The sequence below is a fragment of the Rhinatrema bivittatum genome, chromosome 7 (genome assembly GCF_901001135.1).
Source record: "Rhinatrema bivittatum chromosome 7, aRhiBiv1.1, whole genome shotgun sequence".
Lineage (NCBI taxonomy): Eukaryota > Metazoa > Chordata > Amphibia > Gymnophiona > Rhinatrematidae > Rhinatrema > Rhinatrema bivittatum.
In genome coordinates, this window is record NC_042621.1 from 72,377,390 (window position 1) to 72,401,436 (window position 24,047).

At 44.5% G+C, this 24,047-nt stretch overlaps 1 protein-coding gene across 2 annotated transcripts in view; it reads left to right on the plus strand.

Moving 5' to 3' along the window:
• The first annotated feature begins 17,194 nt into the window (after nt 1–17,194).
• Nucleotides 17,195–24,047, plus strand: part of NKD1 (NKD inhibitor of WNT signaling pathway 1) — a 241,334-nt gene continuing 234,481 nt past the window's right edge. For both annotated transcript variants that reach the window (XM_029608520.1, XM_029608521.1), the window contains exons 1-3: nt 17,195–17,358; nt 17,518–17,550; nt 17,731–17,864. In XM_029608520.1, coding sequence (XP_029464380.1) covers nt 17,334–17,358; nt 17,518–17,550; nt 17,731–17,864 — 192 coding nt within the window. In that variant the 5' untranslated portion in view covers nt 17,195–17,333. The remainder of the gene's footprint in view (nt 17,359–17,517; nt 17,551–17,730; nt 17,865–24,047) is intronic.

Consider the following 24,047-nt stretch of genomic DNA (forward strand, 5'->3'; position numbering starts at 1 on the left):
TGGTCAAAAGAACATTTCTCCAGCTTGGCCTATAATTGGTTGTCCCTTAGGCATTGCAAGACGTTGGCGATGTCCTGGTGATGGCTCTGGAGGTCTAGTGAAAATACCAGGATGTTGTCCAGGTAGACCACGACGCAACTGTAGAGCATGTCTCTGAAGATCTCCTTCATCATATTTTGAAATACCGCAGAGACCAAACGGCATTACAGATATTCAAAATGGTCGTCATGGGTGATAAATGTGGTTTTCCATTCATCATCTTTGCATATCCTGACCAAATTGTAAGCTCCTCTGAGGTCCAATCTGGTAAACATCTTGGCCCCCTGGAGCCTGTCAAAAAGGGTAACAGTCCTTCTGGGTAATCTCGTTTAAGATGCGGTAATTTATGCATGGCCGGAGGGAGTCATCCTTTTTCCCCACAAAAAGAATCTTGCTCCAGCGGGAGTTTACGAAGGCTGAATGAATCCTTTGGCCAAATTTTCTTGTATATATTCAGACATGGCTTTTGTCTCTGTTAGTGAGAGTGGGTAGACCCTTCCTCGGGGAGGCTCAGTATTTGGCAGTAAGTTTATAGAGCAATCAAATGAGCAGTGAGGAGATAGGGTGTCCGCAGCTTTCTTAGAAAACACATCTGAAAAGGAGGAGTACTGCGGCAGGAGACCCGGAAGGGAGGTCATAGTAGCTAGGCAAGGTATTGGGGATACGACCTCCAGGCACTTTTTATGGGAGGCATTGCCCCATTGGGACAATTGTAGAGTGCTCCAATCGAATTGTGGAGTCTGAAGTTTTAACCATGGCAGTCCAAGGACCACAGGGTGAATAGCCCTGTCCAGTACCAGAAAGGAGATGGTCTCCATGTGCAGAGATCCAGTGCAGAGTCAGATGGGGACTGTGGAGAAAGTAACTTTGCCTGGTAATTGTTTATTTAGCAGTTTTGGGTTTTTTTTTTAATATACCGAGGTATAGCAAAAATCGCCTTCACTCCGGTTTACATTTACAACAACTTGTTACATCTAAAATTTGTTTGCCATGAATGGATGACAGCAGTAATGGCGTTGGTGTATGGACGGTGGGAATTCGACAATGTTCCATGAATTGTCTTAGGATAAAATTTCCACCGGCCCCGGAGTCCACCAATACCAAGGTGTGAAATTCCAGGGCTTCCATGTTAATTGAGACAGGCAGAGTTAATGGAGGAGAGGGTGAGATCAGGCCTAGGAGAAGTCCTCCGGCAGAACCTAGGCCTGGGAGTTTCCTGTACAGAGTGGACAGGAAGGTACCGCATGACCCATCTGACCATAATACATGAAAAGGCCAGATCTTTGACGACAACGCTTTTCCTTTGAGGATAGATGGCAAGGTTTGGATAGGCCAGAGGTTAGGGAAAGGCCTAGGAAGGCCACAAAACAAGGGTAGAGAGCAAGAAGGCCGTAAGGCCACAAGGCAAGGCAGGACTGAGGTCAGGAGGCCCGGAGGCAATGAGGCAATGTAAGGCAAAGCTGAGATCAGAAGTCCCAAAGGCCACAGGGCAAGGCAAAACAAGTCTGAGGTCAGAAGGCCTGGAGGCCACGAGACAAAGCTGAGTTCAGAAGGTCTGGAGGCCACGAGACAAGGCTGAGGTCAAAAGGCCTGGAACCATAAGGCAAGACGAGGAAAGGTCTGGTTAGGCCACAAGATTAAATATGGCTAAGGGAGGAAGCCAAAGGAGACTCAATATAGAAGCATTGAAGCATGGGACAGACAGAGTTAAGTAGGGCTGGAGTCTGGGTGTGGTGCAGGCAGGAAGGAGGAGTTTGTCAGCCTGTAGACTATGCTCACTAGGGTTTCCTGGTAAAAGGGAGGCTGCACAGCAGCCAAAATCATAACAGGAAGCTAGCCTAAAAACAACATGCTTATCAAAGTTGATCCGTGCAGTCAAGCAATGAAATGTCTTAGCTGCTTAAAAGGGAACATGTCAGAAACCTTTATCAAAAATCGGTAATAGCAGAGCTGAAAGGTGTTTGGATCTGATTCACAAAGATGTGTGTGGTCCAATGAAAAATGAGACTTACATTCTTAACACATTTCTTTACATTCATCGATGATTTCTCAAGATTTTCAACAGTTTATCTGCTGCACAGCAAGGATGACGTCTCGGAAAAACTTGAATATCTTGCTCATGTAAGCAACAAATTTGGCAGTTTTCTTAAAGTACTACGTGCAAATAATGGCACAGAATATACAAGTGGCAAAAAATGCGGGCTTGCATTCCAGGTAGCAGTTCCATATAACCCAGAACAAAACGGTGTGGCTGAAAGCATGAATGGGAAAGTGGGTGAAGTGTGCTCTTTGGTGCAGATATGCCAGCTACCTACTGGGGAGAAGCCATCATGACAGCCTGCTATTTCCAAAATCGCTTATGGTGAAAGCTTGTTGAAAGGACTCCATATGAGTTATGGAATAAGAAGAAACCTAACTGCAACGTGTTAAAATATTTAGAAACAAAGAGGTAGAATTTAAGAGCCACGTGCGAGCACACATGTGCACACGTTTGCCGGCGAGTTCACGTGGATGCGTCGATTTTAAAACAAATGTGCATGTGTTTTAAAATCAGCTATTCACGCAGACCTGTGTGCACGATTTCATACTGACACGCCCACATGTGCGCAAATGCTGCCTTACGTAAGTGGGGTGCATTTTACTAGACATGCGTGCTGACACTAGAGCCCATTTTCCCAGTTTGATTCCAGTTCACCCAGTTAACAAATTGGTCTTCTTAACCTCCCCCCCAATTACTTTGCCTACCTTTTACTCTGTTAGGCTAGACCCCCAAACCATGCTAAGCAGCCCTATATGTTTTTATTTTATGACTTACTTACCGTCCATAGCAGAAGTAAAGTTATACAGTAGAGGAGCCCAGTGCACTTGTGCACGTGAATTGGTATGCGCAGAAGTCATGCCTCAGCCCTGGCCCACCCAATCCCCTCCAGATCATGCCCATGCCCCGCCCCTTTTTCACGCAAAATATTTGTGCACATAACTGGAGATATGCGCATTGTCACGGCCCTTTTAAATTCCGCATGGTCCACGTGCAGCTGAGACACACATATCTCCCAGTTTTGGCGCACACAAGCCATTTAAAATTGGTCAGAATATGTTTACATGTTCCAAAAGAAAAGTGCGCAAAGTGGGATGCTTGTGCACAAGAAGGAGTGCTTGTTGGCTACAGTGAGTCACAAAAGGGTTACAGAATTTCTGCACAGAGATAACTAGAAGGTTGTGATTGATGAAAACTGTTGTGTCTGTGGATCCTTGGGCCAAGGCAAGATTGACACTACCTGTAGGGAGGAGCCCTCCTCCCTGCACGTTCCCATAGTCAGCAGGCGGATCCTGACGAGGCAGAAACCCATCAAGACCTTCACCTGTACTAGCCCTCGTTCTCCTTGGGTTGAGCCTTTGGGTGCCAGGCCGGCAGGACAAAAGTGAGCAACGTGGATGGACTGGACTGAAGACAGAAGACAAACTGGAGACCTCTGGATGCAGACTGAAGACAAGGCTGGACCAAACACTGGAAGTAGTTGGACCCTTTGCTGAGGCAAGTTGTGTTTGGAGTGCTGCCTTTTTATAGGGCCCGGGTGCTGATGTCATCAATAGGGGCTGGGGGGGATTTCCTGCTGGTCCCTTTGAGTATTGGCAAAAGGCTCGCGCGCATACCTAGGGAGAGGTGCAGCACTCAGAGGCCAGTGGTGTCCAGCTGCGTATGTTGGTGGAGTCCAAGGGGAGGCATGGCTGGTCAGGCTGGCGGCATCTAGCCACGTTGGTGGATGGTGGTCTCGCCGCATGGAGGGTGCTGGTGCTGGTCTTCGTTGGAAGCCAGCAGGGGCAGGGCAGAGAAGGTTAAGTGTCTAGTCTACGGGAGCAGCCTGCAGACTGCCAAACATAACAAAAATTCTGTATCTCTAACCTTTCATGAAATATCACAAGTACAGCTTAAGCAAGAAGCTCAAATTCCTCTATCTGAAAATGAACAAAGAGATACTGAAGTTGCTATAGATGATTCAGTTAATATGGAAGAGGACGTGGAGCAACAACTTTACTCAAGGTGGAACAAGGGTATCCCATCTAAATGTTTATCCTACATTGCTCAGATACCACCACAACCTGAGCCAGGATCCCAGAAAGACATGCAAAAATTGCCTGCGTTTGAAAGACAAAAATGGATTAAAGCTTCTGATGAAGAGATGGAATCTCTTATACAACTCGACATGGGAACTTACAGAGTTACCCCCAGGAAAACATGCTGTCGGATGTAAATGGATTTCCAAAATCAAGAGCAACTCTGAAGGTAAAGTCCATTAGTATAAGGTAAGATTACTGGCAAAGAGTTTTTCTCAAAAACATGGGGAATATTATGATGCTACTTTTGCACCAGTGGCTAAACAAAATGCTTTCAAAACTGTCATTGCTATAGCCGCCTTGAGAAATATGGAAGTGAAATATTATGACATTAAAAATGCTTTTTTCAATGGTGATATTGAAGAGAAGCTGTATATGGTATAACCTGAAGGTTGCATTAAATAGGAAAAAGAACTTCTTGTTGCAAATTACAAAAATCTCTAAATGGTCTTAAGCAATCTCACCTTGGTTCATTGGACCCTTCCCGTTAGCACGACAGCTGGGTCCCCTGGCATATAAACTTGTCTGCCTCCATCCCTCAGGGTGTATGATGTTTTTCACATCTCCCTGCTAAAACTGGTCTCCTCCTCCTGGCCAAGCAGGCAGCCTCCACAGATCTCAGTGGATGAGGTGGAGGAAACAGTAGATGTCAGGAGAGTCCAAAGCAAACTCCAGTATCTCATTTCCTGGAAGAGATATAGACCAAGAGATATAGGAAAACTCTTGGGAGCCGACCTCCAACTTCCAAGCCCCATAACTCGTTCAAGAATTCCACATGAGGTTCCCCAAAAAATCCAGGCCCAGAAGATTAGGGAGGGGGATTAGGAGAGGGGATAGTGTTACGATTGGTGACTCACGGGACAGCCTCATGAGCCACCGCATTTACTCCCGATGCCGCCAGGCAGGACCTGCAGCAGAGGCGCTGCCTCTGATGAGGACCCTCAACTCGATAAGAAATGCCACCAGTCGTGTTCCCCTAATGCTTCCTTAGGCATGTGCATGCCCGACAAGCACCCTCATAAAGGGCCCATGGCGGGAACAATGCTGAGGCACCCTTTTATGACATAACCAGCCTTAGCCCTTATAAGGCCCTTCAGTCAGTCTTTCTTTGCCTCTGCAACAGGTCTCCTGGTTCTTCTTCCAGTGCATGTTGCTTTTTTGTGCCTGCCTTGTCTTGTACCCTGTCTTGTTGGTTTTGCCTTGTACGTGCCCTGCCTTTGTCTCTTCTGTGCCTTATTTCCTTGTCCTGCTTGTCTGGTCCATCTTGTTCTCTGGTCTTAGTTTCCTTGACTTTTCTTCCTGGATTGACCTCCGCTTGGATTAGGATCTCTCTTAATTGCTGCTCGGACCTGATCCCTTGCTTTGGATCTAACCTCGCCCTGTCTGCCGCCTGCCCCAACCTCTGGCCTGCTCTTCATTCCTGTTGTCTGCTGCCTGCCTTGATCTATGCGTTCTCTTGGACTCTCGCTTCTGGATCACCCTAGGGACCCACCTAAGACCCGCTGGCCGTCAAAACCCAAGGGCTCAACCCACGGGGGAGGCAGCTGGTATAAACGAAGCTCCAGCCAGTCCTGCAACAGGGCCAGTCTGCCAGATGATGGTGTGGGCCTAGTAGGCTTGCTCACTAGGCAGCCCTAACCACAACTTGGCACCAAAGATCCACCCATACAACATAATTGTTATTTAACAACCAACAAACTCATGAAAGGAAAAGGAAAAATGTATAAACAATTTAGATAATGCACCATCGTAATAAGCACTACCGGTCATAAAACTTTCATTGCTTTCTCAATAATCATTGATCCCACAGTCTTTAACATATTTTCATGAACAAATTTTGTAAATACTTTGCAAATAACATTTTCTCAACTTGTCTTTGAACTTCTTGTCTCATAAATGCTGACACAGTTTTTGACTTCAAGCAATGCAGCTAGAGAATATAAAATTGTAGTCCACTCAAATATCTAATCCTGACACGGGCCAGGTTTCATAAATCGTGTCTGCATCAGGGGAGCCATTCATATTTCTTCAAAAGGCAGTAACTTTAAAAGAGAAATATTTCCATAAAAATATTGTGAAACCAGCATATAGCACACTGAGTACCAAGACTACACATTCCAGTTCTTTCCTTCACAAGTGTTTGGCGCCAAGTTTGATTCTAGGCCCAGAAGTATAACCCTACTATTTTTTTATCTAACCAGCTTGTCTCAATCAGATCCACACTCCACCAATCAGGTGGACAATAGGGTGCATAAGGAGACACGTAAATATTAAAAAAAGGCTACTGACAAGGCTGAACCTTGAGGGGCCCCCTGTGGACATGGAATGCCAATTTACAGATAAAAGTTCCATTTCAATCCAGATGCTCAACTCAGAAAGCCAATCCTTAATCATCGAGGACTCTGCACAATCATTGAGCACTCTCGTCCCATGGCAAGTAATTTCAGTATTTGGTTACCCACGCCAGAGTGGGGAAGGGAAAAGTACATATATCCTGGGATCAACAGGTATAGATACCCCAAAAATATCCATATAACACCAGTAAAGGCATCCCAAAAGACCTTAATAGCTGAGCAAGCACACAAAACATGAGAAGGCATCCCGTTTTGCCCGCAATCTCCTTCACATACAATAGGATAATAAAAGCATGAGCATTTCCAAAGGAGCGTGAGCATTTCCAAATATCTTCCATCACCTGATCCTATTGTTTGTTCAGTTTCATCTCCCATTTCCTTATCCCATCCCTTCCAAACCATAACTTTCTATAAATATTTAGCCCATTGCAAAACATTATATATTTTACCAATCCTCCCTCTAGAGGGTACAGTGCCAAAAATCATCTTTTCTACCACTGAGGGAGTCTTGGTTTGGAGAGTCTGTTCCCTGTTCATGGAGCAATTGGTTCAGGAACCAACAAGAGAGGGAGCTATTTTAGATTTAATTCTTAGTGGAACACAGGATTTGGTGGAGAGAGGTAACGGTGGTGGGGCCCACTTGGCAACAGTGATCATAACATGATCAAATTTAAACTAATAACTGGTAGGGGGGACAATAAGTAAATCTGCAGCTCTAACACTAAACTTTCAAAAGGGAAACTTTGATAAAATGAGGAAAATAGTCAGAAAAAAACTGAAAGGTGCAGCTGCAAAGGTTAAAAGTGTTCAACAGGCTTGGACATTGTTTAAAAATACAATCCTAGAGGCGCAGTCCATATGTATTCCACGCATTAAGAAAGGTGGAAGGAAGGCAAAACGATTACCGTCATGGTTAAAAGGTGAGGTGAAAGAGGCTATTTTAGCCAAAAAATCATCCTTCAAAAATTGGAAGAAAAAGATCCATCTGAAGAAAATAGGATAAAACATAAGCATTGTCAAGTTAAGTGTAAAACATTGATAAAACAAGCGAAGAGAGAATTTGAAATGAAGTTGGCCATAGAGGCAAAAACTCATAATAAAAACTTTTTTTAAATATATCCAAAGCAAGAAACCTGTGAGGGAGTCGGTTGGACCATTAGATGACCGAGGGGTTAAAGCGGCTCTTAGGGAAGATAAGGCCATTGCAGAAAGACTAAATGAATTCTTTGCTTCCGTGTTTACTAGTGAGGATGTTGGGGAGATACCAGTTCCGGAGTTGGTTTTCAGGGGTGATGAGTCAGACGAACTGAACGAAATCACTGTCAACCTGGAAGATGTAGTAGGCCAGATTGACAAACTAAAGAGTAGCAAGTCACCTGGACCGGATGGTATGCATCCCAGGGTACTAAAGGAACTCAAAAATGAAATTTCTGACCTATTAGTTAAAATTTGTAACCTATCATTAAAATCATCCATTGTACCTGAAGACTGGAGGGTGGCCAATATAACCCCAATATTTAAAAAAGGCTCCAGGGGTGATCCGGGGTAACTATAGACCAGTGAGCCTAACTTCAGTGCCGGGAAAAATAGTGGAAACTATCCTCAAGATCAAAATTGTAGAGCATATAGAAAGACATGATTTAATGGGACACAGTCAACATGGATTACCCAAGGGAAGTCTTGCCCTAACAAACCTGCTTCATTTTTTTGAAGGGGGTTAATAAACATGTGGATAAAGGTGAACTGGTAGATGTAGTGTATTTGGATTTTCAGAAGGCGTTTGACAAAGTCCCCTCATGAGAGGCTTCTACGAAAACTAAAAAGTCATGGGATAGGAGGCGATGTCCTTTCGTGGATTACAAACTGGTTAAAAGACAGGAAACAGAGAGTAGGACTAAAATGGTCAATTTTCTCAGTGGAAAAGGGTAAACAGTGGAGTGCCTCAGGGATCTGTACTTGGACCGGTGCTTTTCAATATATATATCAATGATCTGGAAAGGAATACGATGAGTGACGTTATCAAATTTGCAGATGATACAAAATTATTCAGAGTAGTTAAATCACAAGCAGACTGTGATACATTACAGGAGGACTTGCAAGACTGGAAGATTGGGCATCCAAATGGCAGATGAAATTTAATGTGGACAAGTGCAAGGTGTTGCATATAGGGAAAAATAACCCTAGCTGTAGTTACACGATGTTAGGTTCCATATTAGGAGCTACCACCCAAGAAAGAGATCTAGGCGTCATAGTAGATAATACATTGAAATCGTCAGCTCAGTGTGCTGCAGCAGTCAAAAAAGCAAATAAAATGTTAGGAATTATTAGGAAGGGAATGGTTAATAAAACGGAAAATGTCATACTGCCTCTATATCGCTCCATGGTGAGACCACACCTTGAATACTGTGTACAATTCTGGTCGCCGTATCTCAAAAAAGATATAGTTGCAATGGAGAAGGTACAGAGAAGGGCAACCAAAATGATAAAGGGGATGGAACAGCTCCCCTATGAGGAAAGGCTGAAGAGGTTAGGGCTGTTCAGCTTGGAGAAGAGACGGCTGAGGGGGGATATCATAGAGGTCTTTAAGATCATGAGAGGTCTTGAACGAGTAGATGTGACTCGGTTATTTACACTTTCGAATAATAGAAGGACTAGGGGGCATTCCATGAAGTTAGCAAGTAGCACATTTAAGACTAATCGGAGAAAATTCTTTTTCACTCAACGCACAATAAATCTCTGGAATTTGTTGCCAGAGAATGTGGTTAGTGCAGTTAGTGTAGCTGGGTTCAAAAAAGGTTTGGATAAGTTCTTGGAAGAGAAGTCCATTAACTGCTATTAATCAAGTTTACTTATGGAATAGTCACTGCTATTAATTGCATCAGTAGCATGGGATCTTCTAGGTGTTTGGGTAATTGCCAGGTTCTTGTGGCCTGGTTTGGCCTCTGTTGGAAACAGGATGCTGGGCTTGATGGACCCTTGGTCTGACCCAGCATGGCAATTTCTTATGTTCTTATGTCTCTAATAGCAAAGAGGGGAAGCCCTTCCAGATCAAATTTAGCTTTAAAATCATACCATTTGTAAAAAAAAATCCTGTGATCAAATAATTGAGAAAAGTATGAAGTGTAGATCTATGGACCAAATCAGGTATAGAGGAAGGCCAGACCTTGCATAGTTCCTCACATCCTAACATGGCATCAATTCCAGTACTCACCGTTCACCACACCCACTTAACATAATTCCACCACACCCTAGCAGCAATGTCAGAGTCATTATACAATTTCCTTTTCAAAATTGGTCCAAGGGTACCAACCATTCTAAGCACCTACGTCTCTTTGCTGAGATTCGATCCAATGTTGACTAGGGGTGAGAAAGTTCCATTGAGCCAAGATATTAAATAAGACTGCTTTGTAGTAATCATGAAAATGCGGTAAATGAGAACCTCCATCTCCTCGCCTGCCTATGCAAGGGTTTTTAACTTACCCTAGCCATTGATCCCTTCCAAAACAGATTAGATGCAATTGTATCCAAAGCACGAAACAAGGATGAAGGGATGCAATCGGCAGTATTAAAAACAAATAAAGGAGCCTTGGTAACCAAACCATCCTAACCACGTTTTGTCTTGCCTGGCCAATTAAGATATAGATCTTTCCATTTAAGAGCTTCTTCCTTGAACTTTTTAAAAAGAGGAATATAACTGAGGTGAAACAGATTTCCCAGGCATATTGACAACTGTATCCCTGAAGACGTCAAATAATTCCCTGCACATCTAAAAGGGCAGTTGCCACCTAACGAAAAGCCCCCATCCAACGGCAAATATAAGGGCCTAATTTCTGACTTAATGATATAAATATTATAACTGGAGACAGCTTCAAAAGTATTCAATAAATCCAATAAAGCTGAAATAGAGGGAGACTGGACATGAATAGTAAAACCACCTTGTGTTCTTGCCCCTGTGTCATTATATCTTTAATATGGGAAAATCGCCTTATCTGCTTTGCCAGCGGATCAATTACTAAAGCGAACAATAAAAGTAAAAGAGCAATCCCCTCTGTGGTACCTCTCAATAACTCAAAGGAACCAGAGGAGACCGCATGAAGTCTAACGTCAGCTTGTGGCAAGCAATAAAGCACCTGCGCCCATTTCAGAAATCCTCCTTCAAAACTGAACCCCCAAATCCCCCAGTGCCTCCCTTAAGATGTTCCACTCAATCCTGCTGAAGGCTTTTTCTGTGTCTAATAGCAGAGCCTCCATCCTGAGCTGCCCGAGCACTTAAAATTCCCAAAGTATGCAACAAATTATCTTTAGTGTCTCCCAGAATTAAAACTAACTCGATTCCTATAAATACGTTTCCCCAGAATCCTATCTAGTACGATCACTAATATCTTAGCCAAAATCTTCATATTGTTATTTAATGAACAAATAGGATGGTAGGAAGCCCACTCTGTCTTCTGTCTACCCTCCTTGGGAATTACAGTAATAACTTCATAGAATGATCTAGCGAGGGAACCCTCCATCCCCCCAACAACATTCTGAAATAACCTCACCAAGATGAGAAACAGCAGACCAGAAAACGTTTTGTAATAGTCTGCCCCCAAACCCACGAGCTTCCCCCCCCCCCTCCCTTCAAGGCCTTAATATCATATAAAACGTCTCCTGCCTTAACAGGGGAGTCCAATCTATCTTTGACCTCCTGGGAAAGTTTAGGGAGATTGCTCTGCTCATGAAAAGAGCGAATCTCTGCAACATTCCACTCTTTTGCTGAGGGATACAGCTCTTGATAAAATTTTTTTAAAGGTTTAGCCATCTCCAAGAGAGATTCTACAGTCTGTCCCTCCTATCTTAAGCTCATGGACTATACGACTCACCCTTGTCCCCCGTAACTGATGTGCTAACATATTGCCTGCCCTATGACTATATTCAAAAAACTGAGAGTTAGTAAGTTTCTTAAAATAGAAAATCGGGTTACCTGACACAGTTCTTTAAATATAAAATTGTGGCCATTCCTCTTATGCAACTGTTCTTTGATCCTAATAGTTTCCAACAAATCCTGCAATTTAGACTCCCTTTCTTTTTTCCTAAACACTGTGATAGATATAAGATGTAGAAAAGTGGAATGTAAATCAAAATAAATAGTTAAGTGGTAGCTAAGCAGTACATATGTTGCGCTGGAGGTGGACTCTTGGCCTAGCGCAGGATCGGTACGACCCTCTGAGGGATCCCAGAGGTTGCCTGCCACCAGGAGGCGGAGCACACGAGGAGACAGGCAAGCTGGAGCTTCACCAATAATGGCCAGGTGGCTCCGTGGGTTGAGCCCTTGGATTCTCGGGCTGCCTGGGCTTAGGTGGGCCTCTGGGGGGCTCCCAGAGAAGTAGCAAAGAGGTGTGTCCACCAAGAGTAAGGGTGTGCGTCTGATGGTGAACAGATGAGCTACACCGGAACAGAGAGTACCGGAGACCACGGGTACGAGGCAGGAACTGAAGGTCCTCCAGGCAGAGTAGGCAGCGCCTAGTGGTCTAGCTCGAGGAAGGCCGCAGGTAGCTTCAAGGCAGGTGGACCTGGTGGTCACAGGAGGAGCAAAGAGAGCATCCGAATGGAGCGCAAGGGTCAAAGCCAGGGTATCCGTCCGAGACTGGTCAGCCAAAGCAAGGGTCAGTTCCAGGTGTCAGTCCAAGCGTGGTCAAGAGGCAAGCAAGGGTCAGTTCCAGGTATCGGTCCAAGCGTGGTCAAAGGCAAGCAGAGGTCAGTTCCAGGTGTCGGTCCAAGCATGGTCAAAGGCAAGTCAAGGTCAGTTCCAGTCATCGGTCCAAACGTGGTCAGAGGCAAGCCGAGGTCAGTACCGGGTGATCAGTCCAAGCGAGGTCAGAGGCAAGCCGAGGTCAGTACCGGGTGATCAGTCCAAGGAGGTACTACCTGGGTAGTGGAAAGTGGAACAAGACTCGGGAACGAAGAAACTCAGGAACAGACGCTGGAACACAGGAACAGATACAGGAATGCAGGAACACTGGAACAAGCAAGGAACACAGGAACGCAGGAACACTGGAACATGCACGAGGATGGCAACTAGCTTCACCGAAGGTGACGACCCTTTTGCCAAGGCGAGGTTCTGGGGAAATGGCCTCGCCTTATATACTGTGCTCAGGTGATGTCATAGGGAGGCGCCCGGGCTGAGGTTCCCACCCTGGGCCCTTTAAAAGATGGGGGGTTGACCGCGCGCACACCTAGGGGGCGGGGCTGAGGACGCTGAGGATGTGGAGCCCCTGTGGGAGCTCTGATGAGAGGCCTGAGTCACGGAGGAAGCCGGAGACGACCGGGGTAGGCGCTGGGGATGCCAGGAGCTGGCAGCATTGGCAAGGGAGGACGAACCGGGACCCGCAGAGGTGAGCCCGAGGTGAGCAGGCCCGGTCGTGGCACCAGTGCGGCTGGGACGCGCAACAACATACGGTTCTACACTCACATTTTTTTGTGCACAAAACTCCTTGCTGCATTGGAAGTAAAGTTTGCACACAACAAATGTGTGCAGAACTGTGGGTAAAGCCATGTGCTCTGCTGAGTGCCCCTTATTACACCAGGCCCTCAGTCAGAACTGGCCTCTGCTGGGCACTGGCACAATGTTTTCATTCACAACTACATGGGGTAAATGGGATAAATGTAAAAAATTAAATAAATAAGGGTATTTCCACCTATTTTTATAACTATCTCTAGCTTAACCATTACATTGACTGTACGTTACCAACAGCCACAGACCATGCAGTTCCTTCTGAAACCTTCTGAGGATCAGGGGGCACTCCATGAAGTTAGCAAGTAGCTCATTTAAAACAAATCAAAGAAAATTCTTTTTCACTCAGCGCATAGTTAAGCACTGGAATTCATTGGACTGGCCACTGCTGGAAACAGAATACTGGGCTTGCTGGACCCTTGGTCTGGCCCAGAATGACATAGCTTATGTTCTTAACCTGGTACTTGTGCACCCTACTTTCAGCCAGTAGGTGTCATCATTGAGCAATGGCTGGGACTCTCTCTGCCCTCTCCCACCCTCTGACCGCCTCTCTCTGCCAGTGGTACAGAGTGTGAAAACAGGGCTTGGGAACCAAACCCATCTGGATCTTCTGCACAGCAGTGCACACTGTGTCTGTGCCACCAGGCCAGGTCAACATTCATAGGGTCTGCATGTGCTTTCCTCTCTCTTTAGAAGTCTGTTTTTTGGTCTTTATATCTGATTTTTTTTAGAACATTTTGCTTGCTCTGTCAAACTCAAAACGTATGCTTATGATTAAAACCAGCACTGGCTAAGGTTATAGAGCTTTCAACCAGATGTGAATACTTCTAGTTGGCTCATAAGAAAAGTCCCTTAGGCTTTAGAAAAAAAATTAATGTGGGTCCTTGCCTGTGAAATATCTGAAAAGAGGAAATGCAAGAGAGAAAGAGAAAGTAGATAAGCTGGGATTATCACTTTTAACTCTCTCTCTCTCTGCACATCCATTCCTTTGTTGCTCTCATATTTAATGCTGCCTTTCTCTTTTCTCCATAGGTATTTACCTTGCACATCTGTTAATGCACAATCTGTAGAATATAAAAATAAGATAATGTTCCTAGGTTAAAACAGGACTTTCCAAACCTGCCACGGTCTTCGGGTTATCCACAAAGGATATCCATACATTTCCTGGGTCTCCAGTGTATGCAGGTTTATCTCTTGCATATTCCTTGTGGATATCCTGACGTCCCGGCCAGGATGGGACTGGGAAGCCCTGGGCTGGTCTTTGAGTTTGAGGCCACCTTCTTTAATGAACATAAAAAATCATTACAACGTAAGTGCCATGCTGGGTCAGACCGATGGTCTATTGAGCCCAGCATCCTGTCTCTGACAGTGTCAGTCTGGGTCACTTAAGTCCCCAGCACATCCTAATAGAAAAGGCCTTCCATACTGTTCTGTTCCCAGAAGTGGCGGAAACACCCAGGTCTCTCTGGCTAATAATTATTTATGGGCTTATACTCCAGAAACTTGTCCAAATGCATCTTCAGCTCAGCTGTACCACACGTCTAGATCACACTCTCTGGCAGCAAATTCCATAGCTTGATTGTGTGTTGACGGGGAACCCCCCCCCCACACTTTCTATAATTTCTTTTAAATCTGCTATCAGTTAGTTTCATGAAGTGTTGCTTGGCGCTAGTACTTTTTGATGGAGTAATTGTTCTCATTAACTTGCCCACACTACTCTTGATTTCAGAAACATCTACCCCCCTTTCAGTCATCTGGGTAATTGCATCAGTAGCATGGGATCTTCTTAGTGTTTGGGTAATTGCCAGGTTCTTGTGGCCTGGTTTTGGCCTCGTTGGAAACAGGATGCTGGGCTTGATGGACCCTTGGTCTGACCCAGTATGGCAAGTTCTTATGTTCTCCACACTGAAGAGTCTTAACCCCGAGGGTATCACCCTAACACTGGAAAGATGGCAGATTAGAAGGTCCATCTCCTCTGCCCGTCAATTTGCTTATGTTACTAACTGCTGCTCCGTCCTGGTTATCCCCATGCAGAAATATTACACCATCCCTTTCTTTAAGCCTTCAGGGATCCACAACGTTTGTCCCGTGCCCCTCTGAATCGATTAACTATTCTCGTCTTCACCACCTGGCCCTGGGAAGGCATTCCAGGCATCCAGCACCCTCTCTATGAAGAAATATCCGTCCATCCGTCCCGGAGCTTCGTATTTCCTTTCCAGCAGAAAAGGTTTGAAGTTTGTGCAATTGTTAATCCCTGTCAGGTATCCGAAGGTCTGCATCACATCTCCCCTGCACCTCCTCCAAGGTCTACATGTTCAGATCCTTCAGGCTCTCCTCACAGGTCTGAACTCCCTCCCCCTGCCACCACCACCACCACAACCATTTAGGTCTGCAAACCAGTCAGGTTCTCAGGATATTCCAAATGACCATGCAAGAGAGATATATGAATGCCTTCACTGTAGGCAAATATATCTCATGTTTATTCATTAAGGATATCCTGAAAACCAGATTGCTTTGCTGTCCTCCAGGATTGTAGTTTGACATTCTTGCCCTAATCCATTTATAGTCTTTCTTCGTACCATCCCCTTTATCGTTTTGGTTGCCGTTCTCTGTATTTTTTTCTAGCTCTTCTCTATCTTTTATGAGATGTGATGACCGGAGCTGTACCCAAGGTGTGGTCACACCATGGATTGATACAGATGAGTTATAATATTCACAAATTTGTTTTTCATTCCTTTCTGAATAATTCCCAACATTCTATTTGCTTTTTTTGTCTGCCGCTGGCTATAATGACTCCTTTTCCTGGGTAGTAACTCCTGATATGAATCCCAGCAATTTGTATACATAAGACATGTTTTTCTTATGTGTATCACTTTGCATTTGTCCACATTAAATTTCATCTGCCACTCAGATTCCCAGTTCCTCAGTTTTACCAGATCCTCCTGCAATTCCTCACAATCTGCTCATTGCTCCTTTTTCCAGTTCGTTAATGAAGAATTCAAATTTCAGATGTAACTGGACGATACTAGCACGGGTTTCTGAGGATGACCAACAGAGCAGCAGTACCTATATTTACTTACATCTACACGTGGGTGTGGCTCAGAAAGAAGAGGTTCCAAAAAAAAGTTTCAATTATTCCCCTTCTTAGGAAGGAAGCAGCAATCCAAAAGAAAGGACATTTAATCATTTATTTTCCAGTTACTGCCGACTGGCATATTTATAAATCGTCTTTGAAGGTACTGCCGTGCCACCGAAATGTATTTTTAAAGCGGGAAACCATGGAGAAATGGTAGCATTTTGGTTTTTCTAGCTCAGGCAGGGACAGCCCGTCTCCTAAAGCCGGAAAAAAAAAGTAGTAACTCTGAACACAGAAGGCTACTAAAAGAATTCCAAGTGTTTAAATGAGAGCCCTTTGCATGGTGGAAACAGTAATAAAATAAAGTGACTCGTCCGCTCCGTGTTAAGAGGGAGAAGGCGAGTCAGTCCTCGTAAAAGCCCATCTGCATCTCTGAACTCTTAGGTCCTGGCTTTCTAAGGACAGCACGATCCAGAAGTCAATAGTTGGGGAGGGGGGGGGCTATAAACCAGGTCTGGCTCATTCCCCCCCCCCTTTATAACGGAGCTCTCCAGCCACCTTCTAAACAAGAGCCCAACGTGTTAAGTGACAACCAAGATGCAGCCTTTATTGCATTTCAGTGCTGATGTTGCAGATTTTTAAGTTTTAGAAGTTAAAAAGTCCCCCCTCCAAAAAAAAAAAAAAAAAGAAAGTAACCGAAATGTTACTCTCTCTAGCCGCTTGCAGGATGTGTGTCCTGCCCGGGAGGTTTTGCAGGGAGCGCCCCCCTGGCAGGCTCCGGAACGCAGGCTCCTGCTCGGCTGCTCTGCGATCGGCTGCTTGCGTCTGGGCTGCAAGTAAAACACAGAGCTGCTCCTTTTTTTTTTTTTTTTTTTTGGAGACTCCAAAAGGATCTTTGTTCTCTTTCATGTGCCGCCTCTGCCCAATAGGAAAGCCAAGCAGAGGCCGCCTGCAAGTGGTCTAATCTCGACGAGGTGTCAATCACGTCCCTCCCCCCCCCGGTGGGTGAAGTAAGGTCTTTTGTAACCGCCTCTGTCTTTGGGGGGAAAAAGAGAAGGAAGGAACAAGACTTGGGATCAGAGGATGCAGGAGACGGCGAGGGTTGTGTACGTGCTTTGAACATTTTTTTTGGGCTTTTTTTTTGGAGGGGGTGGGGGAGCGAGAACACATGGATTTTTAAAACAAACAAACACTGGATTGCATTCGGAATCGCAGACTGCCCAATGCTTCTTAACCAGACCAATGCAGAGAAATGGGGAAACTTCATTCGAAACATGGTTAGTGCCTTCTCCTTTTCCCTTGCCTTAAGCCCCCCTCGCAGCCTCTCCCAGTTGTTTTTTTTTGGGGGGGTAACAGAACAGTGACTAATTATCCCCCTCCCTTCTTGTTCTTTCTTTCTGTGCGTCTCCCCCCCCGCCCGTGGATGCGATCAACAGCTGCCGTTTGCAAACCCAGAGAAAACCCCGAAGGTAGGAACCTTCCCTCCCACCTTTTATTTTCTTTGCAGAAATTTTGCTCCCCCCCCCGTCTCTCTCTTCCCCCAAAACTTTTTTTTTTTCCCCTTGAGATTCGTTTTGTGTTTTTCGTTTTGCCGCCGGTGGCCTGAAGTGTCGTCTCTCTGTGCCCCCCCTCTCTCTCTCCTCCTGCAGGCGATAGCTTCGCGGTGAGCGCCTGCCTGGCTCGGAAGGGCATCGAGGACTGGATCGCCAAGCAGAAGTGCAGCTCCTCGCCGGGACTCCAGCAGGGCTGTCAGCACGGGGCTGCCTGCAGGCTCGGCCACAGGGTACATACGAACTGCCTTTTCACTTTGGGTTGGGGGGGGCAAGCGCGGTCTGTTTCGCCTCCAGATGGCACTTTCCAGGGTCCTTCCGATGAGTGTGGAGCTCGGTGGTCGATGTAATTAGGAGAAACTCTGCTGCCCACCTGACACCCCTTGATTTGGGTTGATGAAAATTACAAAATAAATGTCTATATTTGGAAAGGCGCGCAGAAATCCGCGTCCGAGCAGTGGAGTGCATGCAGTTTGCTCACCGGGAAGCTTCCTAGTTGGATAGTGACAGTTTTGCACAGGGGACAGAGATGTGATGAGAGCTGGCTTTAGAAGTTATGTGAAATCTTTTCATTAAGGTCGTGTCCTGTCCTAGTTATGTTTTCGGGTGTACTGTTTGTGCTATCCCAAAAATTGCCTTGGAGACTTTTTTTTTTCTTTGCTGGGTTTCATGTACTGCTTTTCGGTCTCCTTCCATCATGCTTGTAACTGATGGGACCCGTATAGAGACAAAGAAAGGGCAAACATAAGGATTTAAATGCATGGCTGCTTTCTAAGTTGAGCAAGTGTAAGGATTTGTTTTCGATTTTTCAATTTCAAAACTTAAATCATTTGTGTATTACATTAAGTTATGCCTTGAGTATTACATGATTTTTGTAATTCTGTAGGGGGGGGGGGGGGCGCGAGGAAATAGAGGATCGTCACACTCTGATGGATCTTGATTTAGACCAAGAAAAGTTAGCAGGCAAGTGATTTCCCTGCTAGAAGTTTTGCCACAGGAGGGAAGTAAACGTAAAACTAAGGGACTTTCATTTTATGCCCATGAGAAACAGTGAACACAGCCCATCAGATCTACAGGCATCACACTACTGAGCAAATAAACCAAAGTCCTGAAAAAGTGAAGATCCTGTCCCCCCCCCCCCCCCCCCCAGAACTAACTTTTGGGGGGTCAAGCTGTTAAACAATCCGTTTCTGTGTAGCACTTTTAATCAAGGGGCTTTGGAGTGTGGTGTGGATAGAAACAATAGAATGGAGCAACATTTTTTTTCCTAAGCGTGTTCTGATTCTTTATTTGGGTCAGAGCAGACCAGGCACAAAGATTTACCTTCTCGGGCTTGTACAGAGAGCCGGGGCTTCTGTGGAAGGTCCCATCTGAAAGAAGGCACGGAGGGGGGCAGGTAGCCACCAGCCTGACTTCCTGTAGCACAGCCTTCCTCCTGAGTGCTTTGATCATCTTAATCCTGACTAGCTTCAAAAGTTTCAGGAGAAGGTGGTAGCCAAGGTGGTTTGACAGCACCTACAAAAGTTGAGATTTTCAGACAGTAAAATCCAGAAGGCTTGGACTGGCAAATGACAGGTGCTTATTGCAGGTATTCTGGAAGGGAGCAAATTCTGTTTTTAGTTTCATATAATGCAAGGCTTCGGGCTCCCTCTGAACTATTAACCAGCTGTTTTTGGTACACTTTTTATAACTGCTTCAGATGTGAGAGTTTGTATGGTGAGGGGACACAACAACAAATGTTACATTGGCCTAAAGTATTTTGAAGGATACCCCTATTATGTAAGAAAAGTTGCCTTTTTTTTAAAAAGGCAAAATTGAAAAAGCCCTTACGCTTGTTGTGCGTGCTTTATAAACTAGCCTCTTTGTGCAAATATAAAGTGCTCATGAAACCTGTGCAATAAAAAATATAAGCAGAGCTTGCAATTCCATTTTAATAAGTAAGCTATTGTTATGCTATGGTCCCAGTGTAAATGCTTTGCTGTCATTCGTTTTGGAATCTGCTGCAGAATTCTGTGAAAGAAATGTCCAGTGAATGTTGCATAGGACCCTTTGGGTAACTTGTTTGCCAAGTCAGTCCTACTCTGAACTGTTTTTGATGTTAGACGTGTGAATATGCACTTGTGTGTTTTTTAAGTAGGGATTTCTAGCCCAGGTGAATGGTGATGGTGCTCCTTTTTCCCAAGTATGTCACCGTATGGTCTCAAAAGCTTATGCACAGGCCATAGGTTTCAACAGTTCTTTTGTATTGGCTTTAGTACTACAACCTGCAAATAATCCAGTTTTCTCCATTACCAATATGACTACTTGAGTTCCATTTTAAAGTAAATGTGAGACTTTTTTGAATTTTTATTGGGTTTTGGTTGAGTTTCTTAAGAGTTGAGAAATCTCTCTAATTCGAACCCTTTTGTTCCTGATCAGGTGCATTGGCTATTTTTTTTTCTGGATATATTCTGAATTTTCATTTAGCTGAATGTGAAATGTGGCTCCTTTTTTGAAGATCTAGTGAAATAGACATTTTCCGGAGGTGCAAGAAGCTTGTAGACTGAAGTCTGCAACAGGAAACACTACAGTGGTGATAATTGCTATTCCTTTTGGTAAAATACCAAACAGATAAATTCTAGTTTTTGTGCTATATGCTAATACAGTAATGAAAGATGGTCTGACCATACATATATGAAGAGAGCTTGTCAAGTTATTGATGGCATCTAGCTTGGCAGTGCCAGAATAAACTGAACTCTGTAGAAGACTGGATGTTGGGCCGTATGTTACAAAAGTCTTTGCTGCCTAATTCTGTATCATCAGTACAGCAAGCAGAGAGTGCTTTGACAATTCCCGAACACCTCAGCCATCTGAGAAGGATGCTTGAGTAGCAAAGTGCTGTAAAGATGGAGGTGAAACGGGACCCCCGATAAGTGATGTCGTGATTAGGCAGAAGAACCTGGATCTTAATAAACCATTGATGCCATTCAGCGGGGCGGAGTGAGGTGGAGGAGTCACTTTTTAATAGTTTTTACGGTTTTTATTTGGTGAATGGAAGTAGTTCTAGCTAGATCGCGGAGTTACAAGAATAGTGACAGACGGATGCCTTCTCTTAACTTTTTTTGCATCTGTCACGCTTATTGGGAAGTAAATACCATCACTCTGTCATCAACTTCAATCACGACTTCATTCAGTCCACTTTGGATTTAATTTTGCATCTTTTAAATATGCATTGTAAATAATTCTTTTTTCAATCAATCTCTCTTTTTTCTTCTTCTTCCTCTGCTCCCAGTTGTGTACTTCCCTGTTTATTGTAACTACAATTCCTGCACCAGTTATAGTTGCTCGAGTTCTCTGTACAATGCACGCCCTGTTAAATGTAAACCGGTTTGATGTGACGCTTGGTCGTGAAAGCCGGTATAGAAAATAGTAAAATAAATAAATAAGAAGGATAAGTGATGTCTCTCTCTTCAGCAAGCTCATTGGATAGCTGGTCTAAAGCTCAGATCTGTGCTTTAACTTCAGTTAGTCTTTATTCAGACTATTATAAAAGGTGGTTGGTTTGTTTTGTTTTTTTTTTGCATGGCAGCAGCTTACAAAAGTTGTACAGAGCAGCAGCAAAGCCAGAGGCACAGGGAATTTACATGCCCGAGGGATGGGGTTAGCTGTCCGAGGTGTGCATGAGTGTAATCTTCCGATTCACAGGCCCAAATCCCAGGGTGGTCAACTTAGCCACTTGTTCTTCCAAAGCAGTGGAAGTTGTACCAGTGGTAATTGGATCATAATAATTTTTTGGGTATGTTTACGTTCTTTGGGTAAAAGCACAACAACAAAAAAATGTTTCACTAATGTTCTTTGTAGATGAATTTATGGGAATTTTGTTTTTTCAAAACACAGCAGGTGAAATCTTGTCTCAGTGTAGTCAGACCCAAGTTTACCAGGATTTTGTATCATTTGGGTCTTTATGTTTGAGGAAGCCTTTCAAGGTGGGACTTTAATTTTTAAAAAAAATCCCTTTTTCTTATTACCACTTTATATTTGACCTCTGCTTACAGTTCTTTATTTTTTTCCATTTGCATTTTTAAAAATATGTCCTAAGTTTACTATGTTGCTTTTTTTTGGGGGGGGGGGGAGGGGTCCTGGCAGCCCCCTTCCTGTGATATTATGCCCTGGTTCAGCTAGAAGATAGGTAGAGAGGGTTCGGTGCAATGCTGATTTTTTTTTCCCAGCATTCACAAAGTGCTTATCTTCCCTCCTGTTTCTGAACGCTAAGCAAGCAGTAGAAGCCATGCAGCAAAGGCAATGCCAGTGAAAGACCTCTCTGGGTTTATTATCGGTAAATGATCTGCTGAGTGAGAAGAAGAGGCAGACAGGCCGAGCAGCAGCTCACATGAGGAGTCGCTGACCCTTCTAGGTCAGCAGGGGATAAATATATCTCAGGGTAGCATTAGTTATAAAAGTACACCCTTTCACCACCCAACAGGTATGATCCCCATTAGTCAACCTGTCGTCCTTGCAGCAAAATGCATTTTTTTTTTTTACAAGGAGGAGCAGGACACTTGTGGCAGAGATACTTTTGCAGATTTGGGTTGTAACTAGCATCTGGAGCATGTGTCTGACATGCTTGAATATCAAGAAGTACATTTAAGACTGTGATTCTCAGGTATTTTTCCAAGAGTTAGGCGGGGATTGTGTGCATAAAGATAGCATATACACGTGTAAGTAGCATGTATGCAAATATATGCCGTTCTGTAAACCTCAAGAGCATGCACGTACCTGCACGCAAATCTAATGGGGGAAGGAGGAGAAGGGGGTGGTCTGGGGCGTTCCGGGATGGGATTCAAAAGCTCGCAGTATCTGGACACTTTTACCCCTGCTGATCGACTTGCGCAATTGAAATCGGATTTGTTTTTTTTTTTTTTTCTCTACAGTTTTTTTGGTTTTTTTTTTTGTGGGGATGTCCAAGTGGGTGGGCGGGCCTCAGGGTGAAGTGCTGGGGTGAAGTCTGGGCAAACTGGTAGAGGTGTCGGCAGATTGGCGATTGGAAAGGTGGCCTGCCAGTAAGAGTTTTCAGAAGTGGAGTGGCTGCAGACTTTTCAAATGCCTGCCTCCGTGCTTTAATTTTGGGCTATTTGCACACAAATTGGTACAGTTGTTGCACGTGTAAAATATGCACGCGGAGCTTTAGAAAATGTGTAGAGAAAGCATGCGTGTTTCTGCTTGGCAGAGATAGCACGGGCACTGCAACATGCTTGCTTAAGTTTGGAACAGAAAAGCACTGGGTTTTGTAAACCGTGCAGCTCCCACCACACAGTTTATAAAATCCTAGCCTAAACCTCCAAGGGCCCACTCGCACCTGCCAATGGTGCACTGCAGACAGTTTTGAAAATTCAGCTGTAGAGGTTCAGACTGAAAGCGCAGCCTCTGCCAGGGGGGCGGTGCAAGCAGGAAGGAGAGGCCCGAGAAGCAGCAAACACCAAGGTGGAACTGACGTTGGAACATAACTAACTGTGTCCGGGACTGCAGCACTATCAATGAATTAACATGCCTACAGATCACTCCTACAATACTTCAAGGCCAACTGTGTGCACCTAACAGATTTAATTTAAAAGAAAATCCACCTGAAAGCAGTGCAAACCTTCCTATTACACAGTACTGTTAAAAAGTACCTTAGAATGATCTGATCCAAAAATCCTTTTTTTTTTTTTTTTTAATAGATGCCTTATGAAAATCCATTTTATTCTTTTGTGCCAACAGTTGTCTCATTACTCGGTTTTAGATCAGAGAATGCTTGGCTCAGCCAATCAGATTCAGTCTTCAAGCCCACAGGCACTGGTCCACCGGAGACTGAAACCGGAACCACGGTCCGAAGGTACCACGGAGAGGAGGACGTGAGAGTGCTCATCGTGCCTGCCGTTGGCGGGCACGGTTGATCAAATAGCGAGATCATATTTTTTTCCGCAGAATGGATTTGGAGCTATTTGCAGAAGGTATTGATTTAAAAGCAGTTTTTTTTTTGCAGAGCATTCAGAGGGAGCGAGGGAGACCAAATGTTGCTGAAATCTCGGGTTTTAAACAATGCAAGATGATTGAATTACTGGCGTGTACTTTAGTATGTCTGGACAGCTGTGATTTGTGAAAACTTTTAATGTGCCTCTGAAAATGTTAGCGGCCCAGTGATGAGATTAGTGCGTTGGCCAATAACTGAGGCAGAAAGCTGCATTCCAGGGGAGTTAGCCCTGAATGATACCAGTTGGTGCAGTTTTAAAAGGCCCAGCTCAGCCACCATATGGAAAGCGTTAAGACATTTTTTTGCATGGTTTCAAAGCTACGCACCGGAGGGTTTCATTGAAATACATGGGAAGAGCATAAATTTAACAATGTTCTGATGTGACATAAAAAAAAAAAAAAAAAGTTGCTGACATACTTCAGCCATC